This window comes from Mauremys reevesii, linkage group 8, assembly GCF_016161935.1.
Source record: "Mauremys reevesii isolate NIE-2019 linkage group 8, ASM1616193v1, whole genome shotgun sequence".
In the NCBI taxonomy this organism is placed as follows: Eukaryota; Metazoa; Chordata; order Testudines; family Geoemydidae; genus Mauremys; species Mauremys reevesii.
The window spans coordinates 93,005,924-93,032,384 of NC_052630.1; the positions used below are offsets into that span (position 1 = coordinate 93,005,924).

A 26,461-nucleotide genomic window follows, 5' to 3' on the forward strand; every position below is an offset into this window, starting at 1 on the left:
TTGTAGAGAATTATTCAGTAAGAAATTACATCTCCCCATCTCATTCATCATACGTCCACATTTCCCGGCTCTCACCACCCCACACACTTACTCCCCTTCCTTTAACCCTGCTGTGGAGCATAAGTCACACCCATAAACGCCAAAAGAAAGGGGTGCTTTCCAAACAAGCTTCCTGTTTGTTATAAATGGGGAGAAGGGGTGAGGCGGGGGGGAAGTATCAAGTTGAATGGCTTGGTTTGGGAAATCTCTCTATGTCTGTCGTAAATAATCATCCATAATGTTCATGGGCACTGGAAGTGGAGTGCAGAGTACCGGACTCTGAAAGGGGTCAGCCTGGCATTCAAGGAGGAGGAAGAGGAGAAGGAAGAAAAGCCCAGTAAAATATCCCCCTGCTTGGGAGTTACCCAATCATTTCTGGACTGGTTTGGCTCACACCTACTTTGAGGATGGGGCCACATGATGGCACTGACACGTCTTTCAGACATCTCTATCCTTTGGGGGTAACAAGTGCTTCCCTCTCTGGAGGGATACCCTTCTGATCCTGCAGAGTGAAATGCCAATCCGTGCTTCTGTGCAATTACATGGGTTTTGTGTGCTGAACTGACCAGGGAGGGTGCTGAGGGTGACAAAATTCCCCCCCTATTCTGAGGCCACTTTTGTATCCCCCCTGTATAAAGTGTTCGGGGCTAGCACAGCTGCTGTCAAGGCCTGCACACACACTACACTAGGGGCTTGCGGACCTGGAGTCCCGGGCTTGGGTCCACATCAGGGTATTGGGGCCCTACTTGCTTAAAAGCAATCTATGGGGTACGTCTCTACACCCGGAGCTTCAGGAATGGTAGGTGAGCCTCACTCCCTGTCGCTGGTGTGGGGGAGCTCCCAGGTCATTGGTTTGGAAGAAAAGCGGGCTCTGGAGAGGAGCTTCCAAACAATGTGCTTGCGAGACCTGGATGCTTTAAAATTCTATTGTGTAGCCAGAGGTGGCTCCACTCTTTCATTCAAATTCTCACTCAGTGCAACTTCCACATTCCCCGCAATGGGCAGCATTTGGGAAATGCCACTGTGGAGCAATGCAGCCCCTACTGAAAGGAGAAGGTGCCCCCCGACTGTGGAATCAGGAAGCAGCCTCTATAATCAAGGAACTTTGTAGCCAACACTTTGTGGGCCAGCAGCTATAGCAGTTGCTTTGTGGTGTACACAGCTCTCAGTGGGCTGACTGGTGTAGACAGTTTCATAAAATCAGGCTTCTCTCATCTCTCTCTGTGCGCCAACACAAGACCTACTTCCAGGCTGAAGGACAAGACGAACTTGGATATGAGTAGAATCACCAGCTATATATGAGCGACGGGCAAACAAATCTGTGAATGCTACAATGCTGTCCAAACAGGGCAGGCTTGAATTCGGGATGGTTCAGCTCAGGACCTAGGAAACTAAAAACTGACATTTTTCCTATTGCCTTTTCTGAGTACCTCTTGTAATGTAAAATTCACAAGCTGCTGCTACACTTTTTATGAACACAAACTGCTCTGTTAAGCAAAACCCTGGTGCAGCTGGTAGCACTTTGCAGTAATATGATGGAATCCTGAGCTGGGGAGTCACCTTAAGCTCCCCGCTGTGAGGGCCAGCAGAAGCTGTGCACATTACTGAGGTAATGCACAGCCCCAGGGAATGGGGGAGAGAAGAGGAAAAGGTGTGATGAGGGAAAGCTTGTATCTCTCATTACAGCCCAAGGGGGTTGCCAATAAGCTTCATAAACATCAGCCATAGATAAGACTAGTAGTTGTACTCTCCCTTTCTGTAATGGCACAAGAGTGAGGCTGAAGTAGGAATCATGCAAGTAGCAAAATGGCTACTCCCCACAACATAAGTTACATGTTTTACTTATTAAGAGAAACATTTGTGCAATGATTTCTTTTTCCATATCCTGCCAATGGAAATTGGATACAAAGCAGCCAGGTGGCATCAGCTGCAGAAATAACCGCTCTCTAGCAACTGCACTAAATTTCTATACCTCTGGGTCCATTTCATGGTGTTGCCTTTGTTCTATAAAGTTCCATACAGTTAGGTCCTAGTTACCTGAAAGGCTGCTTTTCTGCTCCCAGTGAGCTGCCAGGCAGCTGAAGTCAGTTGGGTCACCTGTGTGACATTCCCTAGAATTAGATGACTGAATGTTATCACTGGAGAGCCATCTACTCTAGAATTTGCTTCTCTCACTTGTCTGACAGAGCCCAACCTACAGAGCACAGTGAAAGGCACATTTCTTTTCTCAGGCCTTTGCTTGAAGATGCTGCTGCCAGTGAAAAATTACAGAGAGGGTTTTTTTTTTGGGGGGGGGGGGAGGAGGAAGAGGAGAGGGGAAAAGTCTTTCCTTTGTCTCTTAACAAGAAGAAAGCTATCATGCACTATGTTGTTAGATCTGCATATGCACTTGAGTTAGAAGATAGGCAATGTTTTATAAAGATAAAATAAAGTTTTCTTAAAACAAAGAATACAAAGGTATTCCCAACTAGCATAGAAGAAACTGAGGATAATAGAAGACCTAAAGAAGCTGTATGTCCTAGTAATATAGCACACACATACAACCCCTTCCTGGGGGGGGGACCCCTCCCTTAATTATATTTAGGGAAGGGTAGCCCTCTTATAGAATTTTCTTCCCAGCATGCCTTTCTAGCCCTTTAAATCTAGCAATACCAAGCAGCTCTAGCCCTAAAGTTGCCATTTGTGAGTGTTTTATCTCTCTTTTTAGTAAGTACTCTTCTATGTTTTTTCTATCTTATTGCTGAGGAAAGGGTGCAGCTTTCTTATTTAGATAGCTTTTATTTCCATATGTCCTCTGCATTGCAGCAGTGGGTAAAAATGTGTTTTCTGCTACCATGACTATTATGCATATTCAATAGACAAGATTTTGCTCTTAAATCCAGAGCAACTTCACTGTAGCTAATGGAGTTACTCTAGACTCAGATCAGCAGAAGTGAGAGCAGAAACTTGTTAATGTTTGTAGTGTGATTCTACTTTGGGAATTAGATGGTGCAGTCAGAGAAACAGGAACAGATTTACCTTGTTTCTATCCTCGAAGTGGTGTCCTCTTGAGTCAGTATCTGCTCCCGTGTTAACAAAGATCTGGAAGCTAACTAAGATGAATCAAATGTAAAATGGAGCATGGGGCTATCAGGCAGTGATTTTAAATTTAACTGGCATCTTTCTTTGAAGTATTTTCTTAAGAGGAAATTTGGTGGCATTCTCTTTCCATTAAACCAGCAAAGAAGCAGGGCATTTGAAATTCTGTCTTCTCAAAAGCTCCTTGACCAACTGTGGCCAGTTGTCTGTTGTGTTTGCTGTACCAGGGCTCTTTACCAGTGTTTAAGCTGCAAGGTTCATGCACTACAATACTTAGCTAGAGGTTAAATGGACTAGCGGTGGTGTGGATCAGGAATTGATTCTGCCAACAGAAATGCAACTTCTAATGAGCTGTGGTGTGTGTGTGTGTGTGTGGTGAGGTGTCTGAAAAAACTTTGCCTGGAAATCAAAGTTTGGTGGGCAAGCAGCTGTAGGAAACTGAATTTATATGGCTCCTAACCCATCAGAATGGAAAAAAAAACCTTATATTTTTTGTATCCAGCCTTACAGATTGACAAACACTGGTTAAAAAATATCTGCCTGTGTCTACATATTGGTCCTAAAAAAAAATACAGCTGCTAGGTTAGACTGATTATGCTGACCACATGCTCATTGCTTCATTATTTTCTGCAGCAAGAGAGAGATGTTATTTGTTTTATAGGATTGTAGTAGCTTCCAGAAGGTTAGCCCCTGATTAATATGATGGTACTTTCCATTTCCTCTGCCACTTTTCTTTTTACAAGACTATGCCAACACAAGAAATGTATCTGTTACTTAGTCATGTGGTATCCGGACCAGCTTGCTTTTGAAATAGTAGACCGTGTATCCCAGGCATACTGTATTTCTGATTTGCATATGGCAAAGGCAGCTAAGCTGAAGACCTTGTATTGCTTACAAGTCAGGCAGCTAAAGTAAATGATTTATCAAGCGAAGGTTACAACACCTGTGCCTTTTTGTCATCAAATAAGGCCCAGGCCAACTGAAGTGATCCTTCTAATAGCCCAAATAGTAATTCAGTTTTAAATAGCCCTAAAAATGGGACCATACTGTGGTGAGCTGCTGGTGCAGAACAGTAATAGATGGGGAGAGTGGAGGGAGTGTATCTAGATTTGCACAACTGTTTGAACTGCTATAAAAACCTCTCCTTTTGAAACTTTAGTCTTCTCTGGGCTTCTACATGAACACTTACTAAACAGTTATTTGTCCGGTTCTTCTGCCCCAGATCTGTCCTGGTGCAGGAGGTATTTCTACAACAACCTATGATGATGAAATATTCACTTTTCTATTTAAAATGTCTTCCTTAATGACTCACATTTAAGGACTTTTGGAATTAATTAGAACAGAGTGCTAACAGAAATATCCATTGCTGATTTTCGTAATGGCCACTAAAAAGGGTATGTTCCTACCTTCTGTTGTTTAAGAACAGGAAAAATAATTCCTGCACCAGGCCAACAATGTTGTTGTTGTTGTTAGTTTGTTCACTATCTTATTTCACTGCTGTGTGAGCCCCTTGTACATTTCACATACCTGGATGTGCATTCTACTAAATAGCACTTGCACATCACTGTGGACATGTTCAATTCTGTAGCAACTTTGAGACTGATGACTACGGGTACGCAGTCTATGACACAGTTTAACAGCTGCAAAATGGGAAGAAAATATGGTGCTTTTGAAAAGTTGCCTCTAAAATTTTGTCATTTCTCAAAGTTTCTATCTGGATCGGAACTTCCACGAAGGTCAGAAGTGTTCAAATCCAGGCTTTTGGCTTGGGCCCAGCTCTAGAATGGAGATGAACCATTAGAGTTAAGTTAGGAGAAAATGGAGTTTCTAGAGTTCTGCTGAAGCAAAAGTAACAAAGGGTACGTCTTCACTACGCAGGTAGCAATCGATTTCTCGGAGTTCGATATATCGTGTCTCATCTAGACGTGATATATCGAACCCCGAACGCGCTCCCGTCGACTCCGGAACTCCACCGGAGCGAGTGGCGGTAGCGGAGTTGATGGGGGAGCCGCGGACGTCGATCCTGCGCCGTGAGGACGGGCAAGTAATTTGAGCTAAGGTACTTCGACTTCAGCTACGCTATTCACGTAGCTGAAGTTGCGTACCTTAGATCGACCCCCACCCCCTTGTGTAGACCAGGCCAAAGTTACTAGCTTGACGCTCAGAAGTACTGAGTGTTCACCTCTCCCACTGAACTCTTGGAGTTGTGAGTGTTGGCATCTCTCAACATCAGGCCATACAATTCTTAACCTGATTACTAAATAAATGCGCTGTAAAATTCCTGATGGGAAATAGCAACCCCAGCCACTTTCAATATATAGTGTTTCATTTGTTTTTATTTTTATATTTTTGAAAATATCCTAAGTGACGGTTCTAATGTCCTGCAAAAATTTCATTGTAACAGTGATTTGTTTTGACAAGAAGAGTGTTAACGAAGTCCCTAACCATTAACTTCTCTTGGTATTTTCACCCCCACTTCTCTGATTTAAAACATGGTTTCCTTCAGAACTGTTATATTAATAATTTCAATTCACAGTGGGTTTTTATGGCAAACTATAAATCCAGTATCACAGTGGGTCATAATGGTTATGCTGATGTACCCTGAAGTACAGTAGCACAAAGGATGCAGCTGTAGTAAGAGAGACTGGCAGTCCCCTTATCTATAGCAGCATGTTTTGCCTTAATTTGGAGTTATGCAGGGGTATTGTCATTTGCTATCCAATATTATATAGAAGCACATAAATAGGGCCAGAACACTTTCCAATGGCCTAAATCATAACTTGCAGAGTTCAAAATTCACAGTCGTCGAATGCAAAAAACCTAGTTTAAAAATGCAAACAAGTTTGATATCTTACAGATTCAGATTTTGTTATATTCCACTATGTAACAAACTGCCAATCAGTATTGTTAGTCTTTTAGAAAAGCTATTGCAGCATTCTCCAAAGAGTTTCAAGTTTCTTGGACTCTGAAGAAAAAAGCCAAATGCTTGAAGACTTTTGCAGCTCACCTTAAAATGTTTCTATTTCCTTATTTCAATGTATTTCTGTTTATTATGATCCCTTCCAAAACCACAAAGGAAATTCTATGACTTAAATGTAAAGGCGCATGAAAACTTGCCTTCTATATCAATTAAACAGGAGGCACTAAAAGGGAGGCCCAACAGCTGAAAACTGGGACACAGGCTTCCCTTTACTAATGAACTAAAGAAATCAGAACTTGAAGAGTTAACACACACCCCCCCTCAGCTGCTAGTGTACTTTCTGTGACCCTGTTTAATGCAGGAAGGGTTTGAGATTCAATGTAGTTTAACCTGTGCTGTCGACACAGCTATAAACTAAAGCCCCTAACAAATGGTACAAAAGTAACAGATAGCAAGAAAACATTGTGCTCATAGGCATCTGGTCACAGCCCTGTAAATGGACAATTTTCAGCAATAAATTACACAGTCATATTACACTGATAGGGTAGGCGTTGATCACATCACAATGTGGATTCTGTCTTCATGCATGTTCTGAAATTGTAGCATGTGACGTCTATGCAGCTATATCCTTATTATTCACATCTAAGATCTTTCAAATTGTACAGAAGAGGATAAAAAGTAAAACTTCACCCCAGCTAAATTATTATTTTTAAATAATCACAGCCATATTAAATCATCACAAACATATTAAAAATACTTCTTAATCTTAACCTTTAAAATCATTGTAATGTAATCAGGCAATCATTTCAAACTACAAGCCGTAGTTCTCCTAGAACTTTAGTTCCTCTCATTTTTATTCTGCTCCATGATAATATGATATTCATAGATTCTAGGGCTGGAAGGGACCTCGAGAGGTCATCGAGTCCAGTCCCCTGCCCTCATGGCAGGACCAAATACTGTCTAGACCATCCTGGATAGACATTTATCTAACTTACTCTTAAATATCTCCAGAGATGGAGATTCCACAACCTCCCTAGGCAATTTATTCCAGTGTTTAACCACCCTGACAGTTAGGAACTTTTTCCTAATGTTCAACCTAAAACCATACTAAGCAGAACTATTGAGCACAGCTTTAATTTTTTTCAACATCTGGCTAAAATTAACCACTAAAAAAACTGCCAACAACTATTTTCTTAATCAATACTAAGAATTTGATACAGCTTGGAAAAAGCACATTTAAACCCTGTCCTTCTCCTGAAGAAATAAAAATATTTGCTTGAGCTTCTGACTCAACTATAGCAAATCTCTGAATAGTCACCTCAACATCACTGCAGTGAAATATGGTGTTGTCTGCAAACAAGATGCTAGAGCTTTAAATTGTTGGTTCTTTGGTTTAACTTGCATTTTGACATCTGAAGCCAAATTTTCAAAGGCCCTCCCTTAACTAGGCCTTCATAGTAGTTGTGAGCACATTGGTTTCCATATCTCCCGGGCCCCGCACCAAAAAAAAAAATCACCCGCATGCTCAAAACCTTGCATACAAATGGCAAATTAAGAATTGGATCCTGTTCCCATTGAAATGACTTCAGTGGTGCAGGATTGGGCTGAAGTCCATGATTACCTGATTGGCCCATCTGGGCTTTTGCATGTGCAAATAGATGCACTTGCAAATATGTCAGATGCAATAAAGGAATTTGAAAATTTGGTCCTAGAGGAAAAATTGCACACTAGAAGCCAATGCCTTGGAAAGCAAGAGAGTTTGGAGGAATTATGGAAGAATTATTACCATATAAGCCAATAAAACACAACAGACAAACACAAATTGTGAGTGACATTTCACCGTTGTTACTGAGACCATGTGGGTGAATTGACAGTGGTGAAGAAATGTGGCCCACTTTGTAAGGAGACATTAAAATACACAGAAGAATAACAAGCTGCACTGCATACAGAGAAGTTGAAAGCTGCCCACCTGTGTCTGTTGAGGGATATTTACAAAGCTTGGATCCCGAGGTCCAACACTGACGAATCGGTTTGCGGGGGAGGTGCTGGGTGTCGAGTAGGCTGTGAAGGGAAGGGACACGTGCGTTGAGGAAGCAGCACTAGATCACACACAAACAACACCAAAACACACTGTCTCAGAGCCACCTCAGCAGATGTTTAACACAGAAATGTGCAAACGTTTTAGAGAGCAAGAGTTTGATTGTAGACACTGGAAAGGTTTGCTTTAATGATGAATATATAGGCATGTACATAACTGAACTAAATGAAAGTAATTCCTTTCAACATACTCAAATAAGATGATGTAATGCATCCAGAAGATGTGCTCAGTTCATCTGAACCGTTTTTGTCTTTGAGAGGGGCAGGTCTTTCGGTACAAGGCTGTACAACATATACCAGAGATCCTGATCCTGCAAATGTGTTCCCAGGTATCTTCGCTCATATGAGTAATTCACACTGATCTCAATAAAGCTATTGATTTGAGTGAAGTTACTCATGTGTATGTTACCAGGATTAGGCCCTTATTTCATACCAGTATAGCACAGTACACAGTTAAAGCCCTGATTTTTCTCATTGCTGGAGTCTATACGCTCTTAAGTACTCATGTGATCTGTTTGACAAACTAAGATTCCCTTGGTAAAAAAATAATGGGTTGCAGTTTGGTTGGGGTAGTAAGTGCAATCAGTCTCAAGGCTGAAACTCTCTTTAAAAATTGGAATGGCTCCCATAAAATGTAAAGCTATTAAGAGCAATACAAGCCAAGAACCCAGATTACTTCCAAACTTGAACTACTTTAATGATTTTATTGTTGCTCTACATCTCTCCATTGCAACAGTCCAGAACTCAGAGCAATTCCAAATTCAAAAAATTTTCAGTATGCTAAGTGTTCTGCTGGTTTGACAACTGCACACATCGTCTTCTTTTCTCAGTTTTCTGTGTTTGCAGATCTAAATATATACCTTAATAGTTATATATGTTTAAGGGCCAAGGAATGCATAACATGTGAAACAATCTAATTGGCAATCTAACTCCCTGATGAAGCGGTGAAAATGGCTGTAAAAAAAAAAAAAAAGGAAATCCCTTGCCAAATTCCAGTGAAGCTAAGTATTAAGCTAAGTATTAAGGTTACACCTCATAATGAGGAAAAATAAGGATAATTAAATATAAAGATACTGAGTTGTCAGTAAAGGTGAAATGCTACTGCCTTTTTTATAAAAGCAAAGTGTTTCGTGAAAGACAGACCTTCGGTTTGGAGACTACAAGTAGAATGCCATATACTGTAAAGTCATGTCGGGCTAAAAGGATCAGATGTCAATAGAATGATCTTTGAGGATATGTTATCAAAGTGATGCTATTACTAACGCATGCTTGAGGAGGTCTTAAATATGGATTAGGTCCCCATCCTGTGAGAAACTGAACACTTTCAGTTCCCACTCCAATGGAATTTTAAGGTGCTCAGCACTTTTCAGAATGGTTGCTATGTTGAGTTTCTCCTCATCCCAAAACTACTGTAAAAGCTTTGGTAATATTCCCACAAAACATGGTTGCCTTTCCATAATTTGCAGCAAAGATTTAAGAGGAACTTAGTGCACTGTAGTGAGTTTCCATATTTTTAAGATTATTTTTACAAGGTACTCACTCCTGGCATGTTACCAAGTATTTCTGAGTAATTACAACTAAACTACAAATGCAGGAATAAATGAACAAAATAGAATTTGTGATGCATACTCCTTACTTTTTCATGTGTGTTCACATGGTAATTAAAAAAAAAAAGCCAGTAATTCATGTGTGCCTGTCAATAGTGTCAGCTACTGAGGCTCTTCTGAATGAGGCAATTTTTTTAGAAATCTATAAATTATCTTTGCTTTAACTTGCATTGCTTCTCTCTTTGTGATTTAACTGCAAGGGGCATCTAACCCAGTAGTTCTCAACCAGGTACATGTACCCCCTGGAAGACCTCTGCGTACCCCTAGGGGTGCATCAACACATCTACATGTTTGCCTAGTTTTACAATGGGCTACATAAAAAGCACTAGTAAAGTCAGTACAAACTACAATTTTATACAGACAATGGCTTATTTATAGTGCTCTGTATACTACACGCTGAAATGTAAGTACAATCTTTATATTCGACTTGATTTATTTTGTAATTATAAGGTACAAATAAGAAAGAAAGGAATTTTTCAGTAGAGTGCTGTGACACGTGTATTTTGATGTCTGATTTTGTAAGCAAGTAGTTTGTAAGTGAGGTGAAACTTGGGGTACACAAGACAAATCAGACTCCTGAAAGGGGTGCAGTAGTCTGGAAAGGTTGAGAGCCACTGATCTAACCAATCTTACAATCCTACATATAACAAGAATGAAGATTCTTCCTGCAGCAGCAAGAGTTGTCTTAGAGCTCAAAACTGGGCACTTGCTATCTGGCTCTTCATAGCTTCTTCATGAGGCAAAACGTACTCACTGCAACCTTCATGTGAGTGGGTCTTTGTCCAGCTAGCTGGAAGAAAAGGGGCATTGCCTCTTTAAAGGCTTCCTTACAGCAGGTGGGGGGAAGAAGAGGAGTTAGCAGGGATGCATAGGAAGGATGGGAACTAGCTGGGGCCAGATCAGGAGGTCACTGCCATGCCCTTCCTAATGACTGGAAGAGTATTTATACCCCATGCAGGCCTGGAAAGGCCCTCTTTACCAGGATTGGGCTGGCAGCACCCATCTTGGCAAAAGGATTGGGTTTCCTTTTGACCCGCAGCGGGTATTATGTAATTGCCCTTTTCCTGTGGGGCTTGGAAGGAATTTTCACCCCACCACCTAGGTGGGGTGGATTTTTTTTTTTTTTTTTTTGCTTTCTCTACAGCTGGTCTAGGACCTGGTGGGGTGGAGTGTGGGAGGGATTAGGTTATAATGCTTCAAATTAAGTAACACTCCTGGCACATGTCCAGCGAAGGTACTTGGTATGGACAGGATATGGTTTTTGGATACAATGGACTGGAAAAGGATTTGAAGGAAAGCATCCCTTAAGGGAGCTGAGTAAGCGGGTTTTGGGACTCCTACATCTTGTACAGCAGGGAGACAACCCCTTCCTTTTCATAGCCCCCTTTAAGGGAGCTGAGGAAGTGGGGTTTAGGGCTCCTACTTCTGGAACAGTGAAGAACTGACATCCCCCCCCCCTTCCTGCACTGTACAATTTGTTGCAAGGTGCTCCCAGACATTTTAAGTGAATAAAGTTGCAGCCTAATTAAACTACATCCATGGCCACCTGTCTTTCTTCCAGCATGGATGGACAATGAGCAAATGGACCAATTAATTCTTTGGAGCAGGTGCCTCCAGGGAAACAAAGTTCATGGGTGAAGGGAAGAAACTCAGATTTACCTTCCATTTTTCAGCCATTGCATATCACTACATTGTTTTACTGTGGCAGAGCTCCACTGCAGAAAGACTTGCGTCTGCATTGTAATTCTCATGGCTTCAGGCATTGATGAACACAAGGTAAAGATTTAAGAGTGAGATGGGCGTATAACACAAGCAAAAAAAATTCTGCTGCACTTCAGTAAACTACAGTGAATTCTAAACGAGGGTGAATTCTGGCTTCGGGATTGCATGGCAGGCCTTAGTACTATGTAGCATTATTTCCATTCCAAATAATGACTTGAGGCAAACGGATGCAAGATTTTGTGATGGCTATAATGTTAACTTCTGTAATATTACAAATGTACTTGCTAAAAATTTAGACCAATGGGTAGCTATGAAGCATTTGGAAATACTGTGCACTTTATACAATGGCCAGTAAAGCTCCAAATTCTCACATTACTCGACTTACAAAAATGTTCTAAAAGTTACTGTGTGTTGTTTAGGTACTGACAACCTCACATATATGCTTACTACATTTCATAGTATAGTATATATGCTAGTAGTGTTAGCCTTATCATGCTGTCCATATAATTTCCTATCTTAATTATTTTTTGTCAGTTCAAAGACCTTTCATGCCAAGGGATTCTAAGGCACTTCATAAACTATATGCCCTATGCAGGAGTCATTTCAGCTGACCACCTCTGGAGTGGAATGTTTCTTCCTTTGGTATAGCACATGCAACTACTTTTAACTCACTTCCTGAAAATGCTTAGATTTCAAGTTGGTGTCTCCTTAAAAGTAAACAGCAACAGTAAAAAAGTTTACAGCTGAAGAATACTGAAATTACAGGGAGCATCTATGCGGTGAGAAAGTAATTCCTGAAGGTAAATTTTCACCAGGACACTGGAGCTAACGTCCATACCCTGGTGTGAAGTACCATAGGACTTTTGATGACCACAAATGGTCAACCTCCATTTTGTGTCTCATATAAAAAGCTGAATATTCAACAGCAGCAATCTCTATTACACCATGCTGGTACACTAGTTTGGTAAAGGGAAGGATATCAGGTAGAAAAGTGCCAGCTACTGCATCCCTGAACCGCCTTCTGCAATATTCTGGCTTTTCCTTAGAAATTGCCCATCCAAGTACAGTGTAGAGTTCTTCCTGCTTGATGCAGGAGGTTGGGTTGAGATATTCCCGGAGGTCCTATCATTTGGCACTTTTACTCTCCTCTTTTTAGGATAGGAACTAGGAAATCCCACCGGTTAGTTAAAGCTATATCAAATTATGTGTTTTAAATAACTTCCTTTATAGTGGGATTTTCATACTTCATTTTACAGAGGGGCAACCTGAGGCACAGAAAGGTAACAAGAATAGAATCTTAGTCTTCTGATGGTCCTGTGCTTTAACCATAAGATCATCCTTTCCTCCCTTCTCGGCTCTTTGGGCCACATCCTGAGCTAATGTATATCTATAAACTTCCTCTGGAAGTGAATGTCTATGCCAGTTTACACCAGCTGAAACTCCGGCCCTTTGTGTTTGAACAAGAACATTTTCCTGCCTTGCCCGGTCTTTCTTCGCCTGGAATCTGCTGTGGGGAATTTCCAACACCATAGTCTGTAGCCATGGAAATGAGCATGATGCCACAAATCTGCTATGATGCTTCACTTTAGGAACAAGCAAGAGCGAAAGCGCTGGCAGGGAAAGAACATTTGCTCACGCAAGCCTCTGATATTTAGCCAAAATGGGAGAAACAGCATGGAAGACAAGAGAAAACAACCAACAATGTTATGAGTGGGATTTATTATAAAGCAGCACTTTCCTACGGCAGAAACCTTTTACCTATACTTTGCTGAAAGGAGTGTTGTTACATGCAAGAGTGTGCAGTCTATCTTTTGGTTGTGAATTAACAAGGATGACTGGCAAAGCAGAATTCCAGTCAGTGCTAGTCGAATACACTGCGAAATTTCTCCTTTACAGGCCAGGAAGAAAAATGGGCACACGTGCCTGATATGAATAGCTACACCATTTTATAAGATCTCTACTGCTAAAGTTTAAGACCATTGCACCCCTCTGGGGAGACAGACATGACGCCATGTATAAGAACATTCACACATACAGTACTTTGCATTGCAGTAGCACACTCCATTGGAGCATCTTAATGCACACTGCTACACTTACACAGTCGGCAGTGTTGGTAAGTGGTCATCATGATCATCCTCCTTTCTGGGAAGGTACAGCACGGAGAGCTGAATGGGCTTGCTCACGCAGCACACAGCAAATGTGCGGCAGAGTAAGAACTAGAACTCAACCTTCCTGATGGTCAGTCCTGTGCTTTAGCTACAAGATTACTCTTCTCCTGCTACAATCACCATTTAATGTGAAAGCTTCTTTGTACAAAGTCACAAAAGCGATAATTCTCTTGCCCTACAAGTGGAACAGAAAAGATTTTCTCCCTCGGCTCAGTTATGGAGTATTAGGAAATAACTTTCACTAAAGCAGTCATGTTTTTTAAAAATAATGGGGTAACAAGATGGAAAAAATCTTAGACCCTGTATGGGCATGAAGGTTTCTGCTGAGTCACTCTGGGCTCAGATGCTAATACCCTGGAGAATTATTGCTCAGTCAGTTGGCTGTACTGCCCTATTAAGCTCCAATCAGCACATAATGGAGGTGGTGTTTCTTTGGGCCACAGCAAGTCAATTCCAGGAACAGTCAGGCTTTGGAAAGCAGCATAGGGCGATGTTTGTGTTGTGCTGGTTTTGAGTTACCAATAAAACCAAATCCCCAGAAGGGGGAAAGATTGGATGCTAACCAAGGGTCTGTGTGTAATGTTAAGGATAAGTTATTCTGCAGAAAAACCTGTGCTTGGAGGAAAAACTTACCTCCAGAAATCCTATGAGCTCCCCTCTCCCCTGAATGTCCTCACCAAAGGAGATACTACTCTTGCAAATATGGTAGGACCTACCACTGGAAATTCTGAGCCCAAGTCTTTGCATCTCAGACCAGAGCACAAGAGGCAAATACCTCAGTGTACCTCCATAGGGTTTTCCTTCCTTAAGCAATGTGATATGGACATGCTTTCCACAGAAAGTTAATCCCACTGCTGGTGAGTTTTACTGCTGCTCTGAGAATCATTAACCACCATGACATTGTGTTGTGGTCTTAAGTTCTACCTCCCAGGAGAGCATGACATATTGAGCAGCTGCTCCTGGCCTCTTCACCCCCCCACCCCCCTCGGAAGGCCATATTCCAATGTCTAGTAGAGCCTCAAAATACATGCTCCTGCAGAGGGCTTTCTACCAGATCAAAGGAGGGAAACAGCATGAAACAAATTCCAGTCCCCTTCACCTATTTCCTTGGGGCCTTTATTCCCCTCCACACAGCAAAGGAGAGTCTGGCCAAATGCTAATATCACTCCTGTATAAGCACTTCCTCTTCTGTTCAGTAAATGACTTCCCTCGTTATAATGCCATGGAGGGGAGACAGCCGTAAAAAAGGGATGCTTCCTGCACTGGTGCCTTGGAACTGTGTAACCATGGAAAACATCTTTTCATGTAGTTCTGGTGACTCTGTACTGACTATTCATACTCTAATAAACAAACAACCCCTCTCCCACAATAGCAAAACACTTCTCAGCAAGGGCTTCTTTCTGTGGTACATTACGTATTCTGAGCTCAAGATACTGCTTAAGGACACAGATAGCAGTGCACTTTGACAGTTTTTACACTTAGTTAAGGACCCCAATAAACAACAAAGTCCTCTGCATAATAGGAGCAAGGAACAGAGTAGGATCCAGGAAATTATTGACTCTGAGTGGCAGTGATGGACATTTTCTGATGTATGTCAGCAAAACTCCGTAGCTATAATCTGGAGAGAGATGCTACCTGTCCTCCATTTTGAAGGACAGTTCTAAATTTGCAGAACGTTATGTGACAAGATTGTCCAGCAAGACAAATATATGGAGAGTGGCCCAGTGTATGTGTGTATTCTGGGCTACTATTCTGCGGAAAGCCATGAAAATCTGAGGGTTGCTACAGATTAGAACAGTGCCATTTGAACTCTCCTGAGACTTTAAAAATGGGTGTTCCCTCATGGAAAAGTCCTGGCAGTTTATTTTATTATACATGTTTCAACAAGCTCAGATATGTATGTGGTATATTTTTCTTTGGAAATCATTCCTATAGTCCACATTTTATGGAAATGTATTATACACATCTTTAAAACTCAATTCACTGTTCTATTTAACATTCATGACTCTTATCAAATGGAAGGTGCATGCTTGAAAATGTACAGAAGTGGATGTTTAGATATCAGATTGACTAATTACTAACAGTAATTATTTTTCCTAATCTTTTGTTTAAATACCATTAACTAGCTGCTCTTGAGAAAACCTGGATTATCTTGACAGCTCCTGGTTGAACATTCCTTGCCACAATGGGCCAGACTACCTGGTAGTGTAAATTAGTGTAGCTCCACTGATTTCAGTGTAGGTAAGTCAATTTACATCAGCTAAGAATCTGGCCAAATACATGTTTATTGTTTATAGAATCCAAGGATCACATAAAATAAATGTTAAGGTAACTGTTAAAATGGGTTTGGATATTTTTTTCTTTTAAATACCACAAATTGCCCGTAACTTATGAGTTATAATTATATATGATGGCATGTATAGTATACTGACTTCATATTTTCCAACTCTAAAGACAGGGAAATACTGAGTTATTTCAAATACCACTCACCAGTGAGTAAATGTTAACCTTTTCGTGGCCCACTACTGAATCTTATTAAAGAGCTAGAAAGCATTAAATTAACTGATACCTGACATCAAAAGTGCTAAGACAAACAGGTTCATGATATAAGAAGTGTTGGTCAGAAATGGCCAGAAAATTGGGGGTGGAGGGGTTCATTCTGACAGAAATTTTCTGAGCAGTACTAGCAACCATGATCTCTCAACACTTCTAAGTTACAAGTCTGTCTTTGCTTAAATCCGTGTCTTAAATCCCACCTTCCCATCCTTTCTGTCACAATTATAATTCCCAAGCAAGCCAAAGTATCCTCAGCCTGAAACGCAAACAATCCTGTCCAGTTAAAGAATGCCATGAAAACACAACAAATGTCAGGACCCTGCAATGCCCCATGGAACCCACCATGTCACAGCCACAATTCTGGTCTCTGAGGTGTGAATCACCTGAGTTGTGCCTGAAGCTTTAAGAACTTGGGCTTTATATTTGTTGAATAATACATGCTTCCTTGGACATCAAGCAGTGGCCACACGCAGCATTTAAATAATATAGATTTGAAAGCATACACAGGGATTTGCTCTTTAGAGTACATTGATTTTTGGGCACTCTCCATCTAATCTATCTAATGTGCTTCCTCGGTGGCCATCTCTGAAATTGTAAACTCTCAAGGAGGCATTTGAAATAAAAATGTTTATCACTCCAATAATGGCTTATTCTTGGACTTTATCTTGGATTCATTTAATTGGGGAACAAGTCCCCCTGCCATTAAAGTACTGAAAACTTCCCCTTTGTTTTTAAATGACAATTTGAGCATCATTTCATTAAACCATTTGCAATTAACTCCCTGCACGCCCAAAATGTTTAAAGCTTCAAACCTAGCTGACGCACATTTGCTTCCTAGCAGAGTGAATCCAAAATGGTGGCTCCAGTTGCACACAGGAAGTTGTATATTTGACTTGTGGCTACACAAAATACATGAGGGCTGTGTGGGTGGGGAAGAGAGCATTAATGCTCTCCCCCTCAGTAGAAGAAATACCACAAGCTAACTGCTCCAAATGCAGGGCCTGCCAGGGAGCTGGTCATAAGGGTAGTGAGTCTGGGTTCATCTAGAAAGACTTATTCCCAAAGAAACTCTAAAAGGAGTGAGCTCCAGGGAGTCTGACAGTCTGGCCTGGTCTGGACAAGAAGCAAGACCCTCTGTGTGGGTTTGCCCCTGAGTTCAATGTAGAGCTGTCTAGGGTTGGTCGTGGGACACAACTGGAAGGCCAGCAGCATAGTTTCTTCATGAAACTACAGAGCTCCACCCCCATACATTAGCTGCTGGCCATGAGTTTTCCGGTGCAATGCCAGCAGTATTTTTTTTGTCAATCTTATGCAATTGACAACTGTGAAATTAACTTGGGGAGCACAGTCCAGTCCTCCTGGTTGATGAACAGAAGATACATGGTAGCTGCAACAGTGTGAACCTCATTGAACTCTCTCTCCCTTGTTGCAGCCGTACTTACTTGGTGAAGTAGGAGAGGCGGCACCTCCTTCTGTCGATGTGGTTGGAGGTTTTGTGTCTGGCACGGGCAGAGGCACAGGCCTAGCCATTGGTGGCGGCGGCGGTGGTGGCAACATTGGGGTAGGAAGGAATGGATTGTGCACCTTGCCTTGGCTGCTGCCATTGGGCTGCCAAAAACAAAAGAAAAAATTAGCTATTAGCAGCCTCCAGCAACAGGAGAGGCCAGTTTAAAATTCAGTGTGGCAAATGCTTAATTTCTCAATGCTAAGTAAACAGGTTGGAATGAAAAATTGCCATCTTCTGTTCTTCTTTTACTTCACTGGGCTTTGTACTGCAACCCATCTCAAAATCTTGCAATAACTGTAAAAGACCTTTAAACCCATCTTTCATTTTAAAGCAAGAAATTCACCCTATTTAGTGGGCCAAACTGTTTCTCCAAAGTTAGCAACTGGTCAGAATCACCCCGCACCAAATTATACTCTTGCACTGTGTAACCACTAAGTTACCTACAGTACAAGTTTAGGCAGAATTTTGTCTCCCATTACGCTTTCTATATGCATGCCTCTACTGTTCCCTTAGGATATCTGTGCCTGGGACGTAAGTTTAAATTTCTTAAGAAACTCATTAGTAGGAAAAGAGATAATTTTGGGGTGGTTTAAAAGTCAAGCAGCTATTTTATTTCATGGAAAAAATAAGTTAATGTATTTTAAGCAACCTGCACTCCTATATTCCCATAAAATTACCAATAACACAGCTCCCATTTCAGCTGCCATTAGGTATCTGCTTAGAAACAACTGAGCTTACATCTGCTTTATTTTCAATATTAAAAAAGTACAAGTATTTTGTTTGGGATGAACATAATCAGAGGCAGGATGGTTCTGCATACTCAGCTATGCTATTTCAAGTGATTACTAGGAAAACTCCTGTCCATTAGTAAATAAGCTTTCAGCATCACAAAAACAAGGACTGGCTATGGAAAATTTCAATCTTAATGTAAAACTAGACTATTGAGAACCATACCAATTGATGGCAGTACCATTATAAAGAAAAAAAAGTAGGACAGTCAGTGAATCAGGTATTCTGTTTTAGTGACAGAAATGACAAGATCGGTTTTGACAGTACTCCACAAATTGATCCTAACTGCAGTTCTTCTGGCACTGAATGTCCAATTTTCCATTGATAAAAGCTCAGTTTTAAATACAGATACATATTCTGAATACTGCTGAAGAAAAATTGTACTTAAATCTCTGCTTAGGTTTCCACTAACAGGAATTATTTAGGGCCCAATCCTACAGCCGTTTACAGGCCTGATTCTCATTTACGCTAAAGCCACTTTTACGGCCAAGGCAATGTAAACGGGCCTGAACGTGGGTGCAACTGTCATTTCCACTGACAGTGATGTAAAAGGGCCCTAGTGTAAATAAGAATTAGGCTTGTATATGTATGTAACTTCATATGCGTGAGTAGTGCTGTTGCCTTCAAGGAGTACAGTTACTCGTGTTTGGTTGGTTGAGGCCTTACTCAAAAGTAATTTTTCAGAGATATTTTTCAACAGACAGCACCTTTAATAAACTAATATATTCAGTAACCCTTCTCAAATACTTTCTTGTCTTACAAGTAGGCCAATTTCCTACCAAGTAGACCTTTGCTGTATGTTCATTGTGAATGTGCTAACAGTTCATAATGCAGATGGTTTGGGCTAAACTAAGCATATACTCAAGGAAAAAGAAAAGCACTCTGTTGATTTGTTGTCTAGACATAAATGCAACTGCTAACATATTGCAGACATTATTGAAAGCCAGTATTGGCGGGGGTATGTAGAATCAGGTATTTTGGTAGGAAAAAAGTATTGAAGACAACGTAGCTTATTAAATAAAATGAATGCTAAGAATTACATTAATTCTGCAGGTTTATTAACACTTTCAATGTTATGTATATAAGAAAGTAATAACAATTTTGCCAATCATTATTCTGCTGGTGGGACACAATTACATGCATTTTATTTCATGAAACAATCACAGCATTATTGTAGATACGATGTAAATAAAGTTTCATTTCTGTATTTGACTGGAATGTTGTTTCAGTAAAGTGAAGAGGATGATTCACTTTAGTTGATTTAAAAAATGAAAATGCTTATTTGAAGCATTGGAACACTGCTTAATTCTTCATAGAGATAAGGGGAAAAGATAACCGCATGCAGAAATAACAAACTATAATAAACTGTACTTTAACATCTTGGGTTCAAGTACTGGTCAACTTGATCTAAAGTGCTGTATGACAGTATTTTTTTTTTAAATGAACTTAGCTGATCTGAAACATCTGTTTCTCACCCTCCCTTTTCTTGCTCTTCCCCCCCAACGCCAAAGGAATAATTAATAAAAATTATTTGGCCTTTGTATTTTGTTAAACCCAGTGGAACTAGGGTTCAAATGTCTGAAGCTGAAGCATTGGTACAGGGATCCCAGAAGGTCACTGAACCACCAGCTCTTTCTGACTATCGAAGTACATTAATTACACCATAGTCTACGTTTGTTTTCCTGTAGTTAATTTTTTTTTCTTGTAGCAACTATTTTAAGGTGCTACGTTCAGATGTGTGACACACTGTTAAGATAATTCCATAGTTATGTGACATAGGACCAACACTTCTGAAGAAATAAAAATGGCTTCCTTACATTTAGGAACCCCACCTGTCCAGCCTGCTGACCAGCATCCGGGCAGACAAGTTGGACAAACTCTTTCAGAGTCTCCTGAGGATGATAGCGGATTGCTGGGTGTGAGAAGTATGGCCCAGGCTGCTGAATAATGGGTGACGTTGGAAAATGAAGAGTCGATGGTGTTGCATGCGGACTTGCTAAAGGAAAGAAAACAAAGAAGTTATATGGAGCAGATTTTTGCATTAGATAACAGTTCAAATCTATGCAGTTGAATTATTTTATAGCTCTACTTTACCTTTTTTTTAAATGTACACTATTATTTATACAGTTGATGTTCACAATTGCTAAATCAGACCACACTGCATCCTACAGTCACTTCAGAGACACGCTGAGGGCAAATGGAGGCAAATATTTTAAAACAACTTTCTGTGTTTTTAGTGCACATTTATAAAGGAACCAGTGGTCCTTGATAAAAGTGACAACTATTCATTACCTTAAGAGCCTTTCTAATGAATTGAGTAATAAAAACTGTATTTGGGAGATCAGAGTTGATTTAATTGACATTTCATATAACTGGTTTGCACATATGGATCTATTTTTATTTTTTACTATAAATGGTCAATGTTTTAATGATGCTCTTGTACCTTGTATAATGATGCTCTTGTATCTCATCATTTTTTCACACCAGTTTGCAAACATTTTTAAGTAAGACATTTTCATGTGATGCTCACATAAAAAGGGGCAAGCTCATTTTGCAAATGACATTCACCGCTCCCTTGTGCAACTCTGAAATCAAATCTCAAACCAGACCCTAAGCCACAATCAGGAATGATGTTTAACGGAAGGTAAATTGGTGAATGTATACGCCAAAGAGCCACACGAGAGAAGGGGAACAAGAAAAGCTACTAACAGAATAGTCAGGGTGTAAATTAAAGGAGCCTGTTCTGTAAATTTTGCTTTCAGTTTAATCCATGCAACACTACTGATCTCAACAGGATTGTAGAGGTGTAACTGAGAGCAGAAATATACCTCCTCTCCCCCACACCATGGGATACCTTTACCCAGCCCCTTGCCAAGCAAAATAGATGCTCCTATGCTCATATCCACTTCTTCCCACTCATTGTGTAACTAAAGCCACCATGTTACAACACCTTGAGTTTTGCTCCTTTTCTCTAGAATGAGATTTTATCCTCTCTCCATAGAAATCTGTCGGCTTTGCTGGGTATAAGCTTTTCTCTCACACTCAGGTTTATTTCTCACCAAAAACTAGTAATTATATCATTGTAGCTCCCTCACACACAAGTTCTATTAAACTTCTATGGCCTTCTATGCCCATGTACCTCATTTGTAAACCATGAAGAACTGATTTGATAAAAGCCTGGGGAAGCATTCAATATCTAGCTGAAATTCTTGCACTGGACTCAGAGTATGTTTAATACATGGGAAAAACCAAAGCACAGGCTCACTTAACAGTATATGGGAAAGGCTGAAGGGATGCAGAAGAATCAAAGCCTAAATCAAATAGGGCAGAAATAAACACTCATTTCTCAATTACTGTTATAAAAGGACCTTAACAAAACAAAAGCTAATTTCTCTCCCTTCATGCATTGGTAGTTTGATTGCATGTTACTTTTCTTTATTATTAAATCTTTACTGCTCATAAAAGTTCGTACAATCTTGGAGGCTTCAGCTGTTATCACTTACTGCTTGGGATTAGGAATAAAAGGTCCACAACAGGTTTATTTTTGCAGCATCCTACTGGACTATATAGTGTTTCTCAAAGGGTGGGATGTGGGCCTCAATGAACTATTAGGAAGGGTTAGTTTATCAGAGCAAGGATCTAAACTAACTACAATGGTGATGTGCCAAGTACTTCTGTTTTGCATGTGTTAATGTTTGAGAACTACTGGACCAGAAAGGTCCCAGGACCTAGAACCCAGTCCTGCAGAGCCTGAGGTGGCTGATATTCCCACAGTGCTACTAGGTAGTCATGCAGATGCATGGCCAGGGAGCATTGTGGAGAGTAGGTGCTGCAGGAAGTACTGCCCACGAGACCCAGAATGACAGTACCTGCCCTCTAATTGGCTAAGTGACCCTATTTAACCCCAGGAAGTTCATAGACTTTAATCATAGACTTTAAGGTCAGAAGGGACCATTATGATCATCTAGTCTGACCTCCACACAGACCTTGGCCTGCTGCTTGACCCTGCCTCCTGTCTCTCAATTATAACCTGGTATTATCTATCGCTGGTCTCCGACCCCAGCCTGACTCTGACCTGACTCTTGCTTGCAGAACCTGGCCTTGCATTGCCTCCTGCTCCAGTCTGGCAACTCCTGTCCCTGGAGGCCAGACTTCAGCCCAGCTGTGACCTCTAGGCAATACCGCCTAGGCCCCGATCCCTTACAGGACCACTGCTCTGATCCTCTATGGTTGTTCCTATACTCAGACTAATTCATGGGGGCAAAAAACAGGGTCTATAATGGACATGCCAAGAGACCTACCTCAGTAAGGAAGCCATTATTATGGAATTCTGCATGCCTGAATGTGTAAATCCTCGTGCACATTTGTAATCAATCAGAGGACATGAAGTAAAACAGACATGGACTGTTCAAATTCAAGCAGATTTTTCCCCTCCTTTGCTCTCCTAAGATATTTCAGAAAAGTCCATACTTTTCTCATTTCTAGTTATCCTCACTATTCCAGCTGACTCTTCATAAGTTCATTTAGCACAATTTCTCCCTCCCCACCCTGCATTTTTCATTAAACAAAATTTTAGATAAGTGATATGTACTCAGATCTGCAACCTTGAGGTTAGTTAACTGCCTCTTTGCAGATTTTACACAGGTTGGACAGAGACTTAGGTTCTTTTCATTTTAGTTGTTACTTTTGGCATCATCTCTTTAGACTGATTCCCAATTCTGTGGGAGGATCCCAAGAAAAGCTGTCAGTAAAGCTGTGCAAATAGTAAAAACTAATCTCCCCTCAGGTGTAGCAAGCTCTTAGCCAGTATTATATAAAATACTCCTTCCCCCAGACACATAAAACATCACAGCTTAGTCTAGATTTTGCAAATATTTACCATCTCAGCTATTAAGCAGTAATAACCCAGTTGCAAAAACTGAACTTCTTAACTAGTATGTCTATTATATGTATGGATATTACTATTATGCACTATTAAAAGAAAATGACACTCATTTGTCCACACAGCAACAAGAAACCAGCTAGTAAACTGCACATGAAGTGAGAGGCTGCATACAAAGTCTCAGGAATTTGTATTCCCAAGTAAGACTTTTAACAGGCCAAAGATGTATGAAAACTCTCCACCAAACTCAGTGTATTGTATCAGTTGACAGATTCCACTAGATACACCCAGCATTATCTAATAGCTAGAGTACAGGACTGGGAATCGGGAGACCAGGTTTCCAGTCCTGCCTCTGAAAAACACTCACTGTGTAAGTACCTTGGGTAAGCCATTTCAGCCAAGATTTTCAAAAATGTCCATTAAGGTGGTAAAAAACCAGGCCTGAAGTGTCTGAAGTTAGTCACTTGTAATTAGAGGACACATCTGAAAATTTTGGCCTTAAATTCTCTCTGCCTCAGTTTCCCCATCTGCAAAAGGGGCTACTACTACTTACTACACAGAGGGTACCGTGAAGTTTAATCAGTGGTTGTTTGTGATCTGACATCCTTAGATGGAAGACAACACAGAAGTATTTTTATTTTATGTATTTATTATTTGGAAGCCCTAAACTGCTTATTCATCCCTCTCCTTTAAACCTAAGAAATTCATATTTTATTATGGATTTTACCTATTCAACTATACAAAAAATAAAAAAGAACACAGGTTTGAAAGTCAGGGCTTCATTTCTACCTGCAGTAGGAATGCAGAGGTAGGAATCTTCAGTGTTAATAAATCTTTTGTCTGTCTGTGGGGGAATAATCCTCCTATCTCAAGGCAAGCGTAAATATTTCAAAGCACACATGACTCTAATTCCATTGAAGCTCAACTGAATCATCCCAGTCTTTTTACTGAAGAAAATGAGATGATAATGTATGGTGGCCTGCAACAGATAGACCAGTATTTTAAAACTACTATGGCTTGGCCAAGTAATTATGTGCTACAGCTGTTGCATGCTATGCTAGTTTTTTCAGTGTTTTATAGGTTCTTAGTGCTATGCAGCATAAAAGTTGGAGGATTTTTTTCAGAACGTTGAATTCAAATGTCTGATTATGAAGGCCAGTCTTGTCTGACTTTCTCCCTCCTTGATTTGTAGTAGCCAATAACAAACTAAATTACGAATAAAACAAGTCAGACTCATTGATTAGATTAGCATTTCACATGTGTCGGGCAAATGAATAAAAGATTAAGTTGTAAATTGTATTCAGTTATATGATCAGATAATAAAGCATCAGTTAATTTGAAGCAGGATATAGTTTTATTTGGGCATACGGGGCCAGACTGGGGTCCTTTCTCACACTGGTGGGCACTTACTGCAGTAGTCCTAATGTAGTCAATGGGACTCCTCTGGTAATTGCTTGCCAGAGTGCAAACGGACTTCATAATCTGACCGTTAGCAATTACATCGATTCCTCCCACCTCTCCCCTCAAGGAATGAATGGTACCCAACATATGGGACACAGACATGCTGATCCACTTATATTTTCCCCTCCTATTCATCCTGACTTCTCACCAACTATCCTTCCAGCCAAGATGAATGGATGAAATTTCCTTCTTCATAATGCTGCTCCTTAAATCTCCAACAGGGTCACTGTTTGACATGCAACATCCCTCATCTCCTACCCAGCAAATGATTTTTACCCCTCTCCCCAGCTCCCACTCCAAGGAAGCAACAGACTGGGTACTCAAACCCAGGTCTTACGGATGGCTAGACCATCCAACGAGACAGATGGAATATTGGTTTCACTGGGGCACAGTGCTAAGATAGCTATTGTATAAAGTGATAATTAAGTTTACTGCTAGGCTCATTAAACATTGATCATTCTTCCTAGAAATAGTAACAATATAATCATAATGAAAGAAGAAGTATTTTGTATCAACTTGTTTTTGACTTTATTACAATTAAGCAAGTATTTTTAAAAAGTCATTTATCTAGAAATGTTATATTGCGGTTTGTTCTCTGAGACATTTCCTTTCAGGCTTTTAAGATGCCTTAACTCCCGGCATGCTGTGAGCCTTCTCACAGCATTAAATTGGTGCAAGTGCCAGTTCAAATTATGCAAGATGTATCCCACCCTTTGTACCCCGAAGGTACTTATTCTCAAAATTGACCATATTAGAGTACTAATTGGCTAAGCCACCATGCTGGCTGATGTGAAATGCTTTCAAACACCATGAAACAGCTGTGTTTATCGGAAATATGAAGAGTGACTTTTTAATAAGGAAAGCTGGCAATAATCCAGATTTGTTGAAGAGAACTTGCACTTCTGTGGATAATACAATGCAAGAGGTAGAGAAGAGAAGATTAAAACAATAACTTTAAAAAGCACGGATTTTTTGTGACAAAAGCACTTACCCCAAACAAGAAAATAAATTGAGAAACTTGGGCTGGAATTTTTAAAGGCACCTAAGAGAATTCATGAAGTCCCACTGAATGTCAATGGGAATTGCTTGCCTAACATCCTTTGAAGATCTCAACTTTTCTTACTACCTTTTTGAAATGGTCTTGGGTGGCAAAACGCAGGCTGCTGTCTTTTTCAATGTGGCCTGGGGTTTTCCTCACCTAGGGTGACCAGATGTCCTGATTTTATAGGGACAGTCCTGATTTTGGGGTCTTTTTCTTATATAGGCTCCTATTTCCCCGACTTGCTGACCACCACCCCCACTTGCTGACCACAGAAATTACAGGTCTGTGCATACAGGCTATTCACTGAACCAGGTAGAAAGCCACTGAAATCATGATGGAATATAGTACATTGCTGGGATCTGTCCTCCCCGTGGGTGAAATTCACCCCTATGCAGGTCAGCACAAGACCTACGCACTGCTGAAGTCCCACATCATTCTGCAAAATGCAGCTTAAGTGGGGGAATCCAATGGGCTCTTGGTGAGCTGTTGATCTGGCCTAGGTTGAGTAAAATCGGGTAGTCCTTACAACAGACACCGCAAGCCCAATCTTGTTCTCAATGAAACCATTGGGAGTTTTGCCTTCAGTCAGAACA

At 40.6% G+C, this 26,461-nt stretch overlaps 1 protein-coding gene and 1 long non-coding RNA gene across 10 annotated transcripts in view; one reads left to right on the forward strand and one right to left on the reverse strand.

The window, feature by feature from the left end:
• NFIA (nuclear factor I A) overlaps window positions 1-26,461 on the reverse strand; it is a 463,875-nt gene that overhangs the window by 22,585 nt on the left and 414,829 nt on the right. For 7 of the 9 annotated variants that reach the window (XM_039483687.1, XM_039483692.1, XM_039483686.1 and 4 more), the window contains 3 exons: window positions 20,301-20,479; window positions 17,630-17,795; window positions 8,007-8,098 (listed from right to left, as the gene is read on the reverse strand). In XM_039483687.1, coding sequence (XP_039339621.1) covers window positions 8,007-8,098; window positions 17,630-17,795; window positions 20,301-20,479 — 437 coding nt within the window. The remainder of the gene's footprint in view (window positions 1-8,006; window positions 8,099-17,629; window positions 17,796-20,300; window positions 20,480-26,461) is intronic. The other 2 variants (XM_039483688.1, XM_039483691.1) reach the window with 1 other exon arrangement.
• LOC120369905 lies at window positions 2,661-20,822 on the forward strand. The gene is made up of 2 exons (XR_005583489.1): window positions 2,661-2,745; window positions 20,307-20,822. It is a non-coding gene; the product is annotated as an uncharacterized LOC120369905 (long non-coding RNA).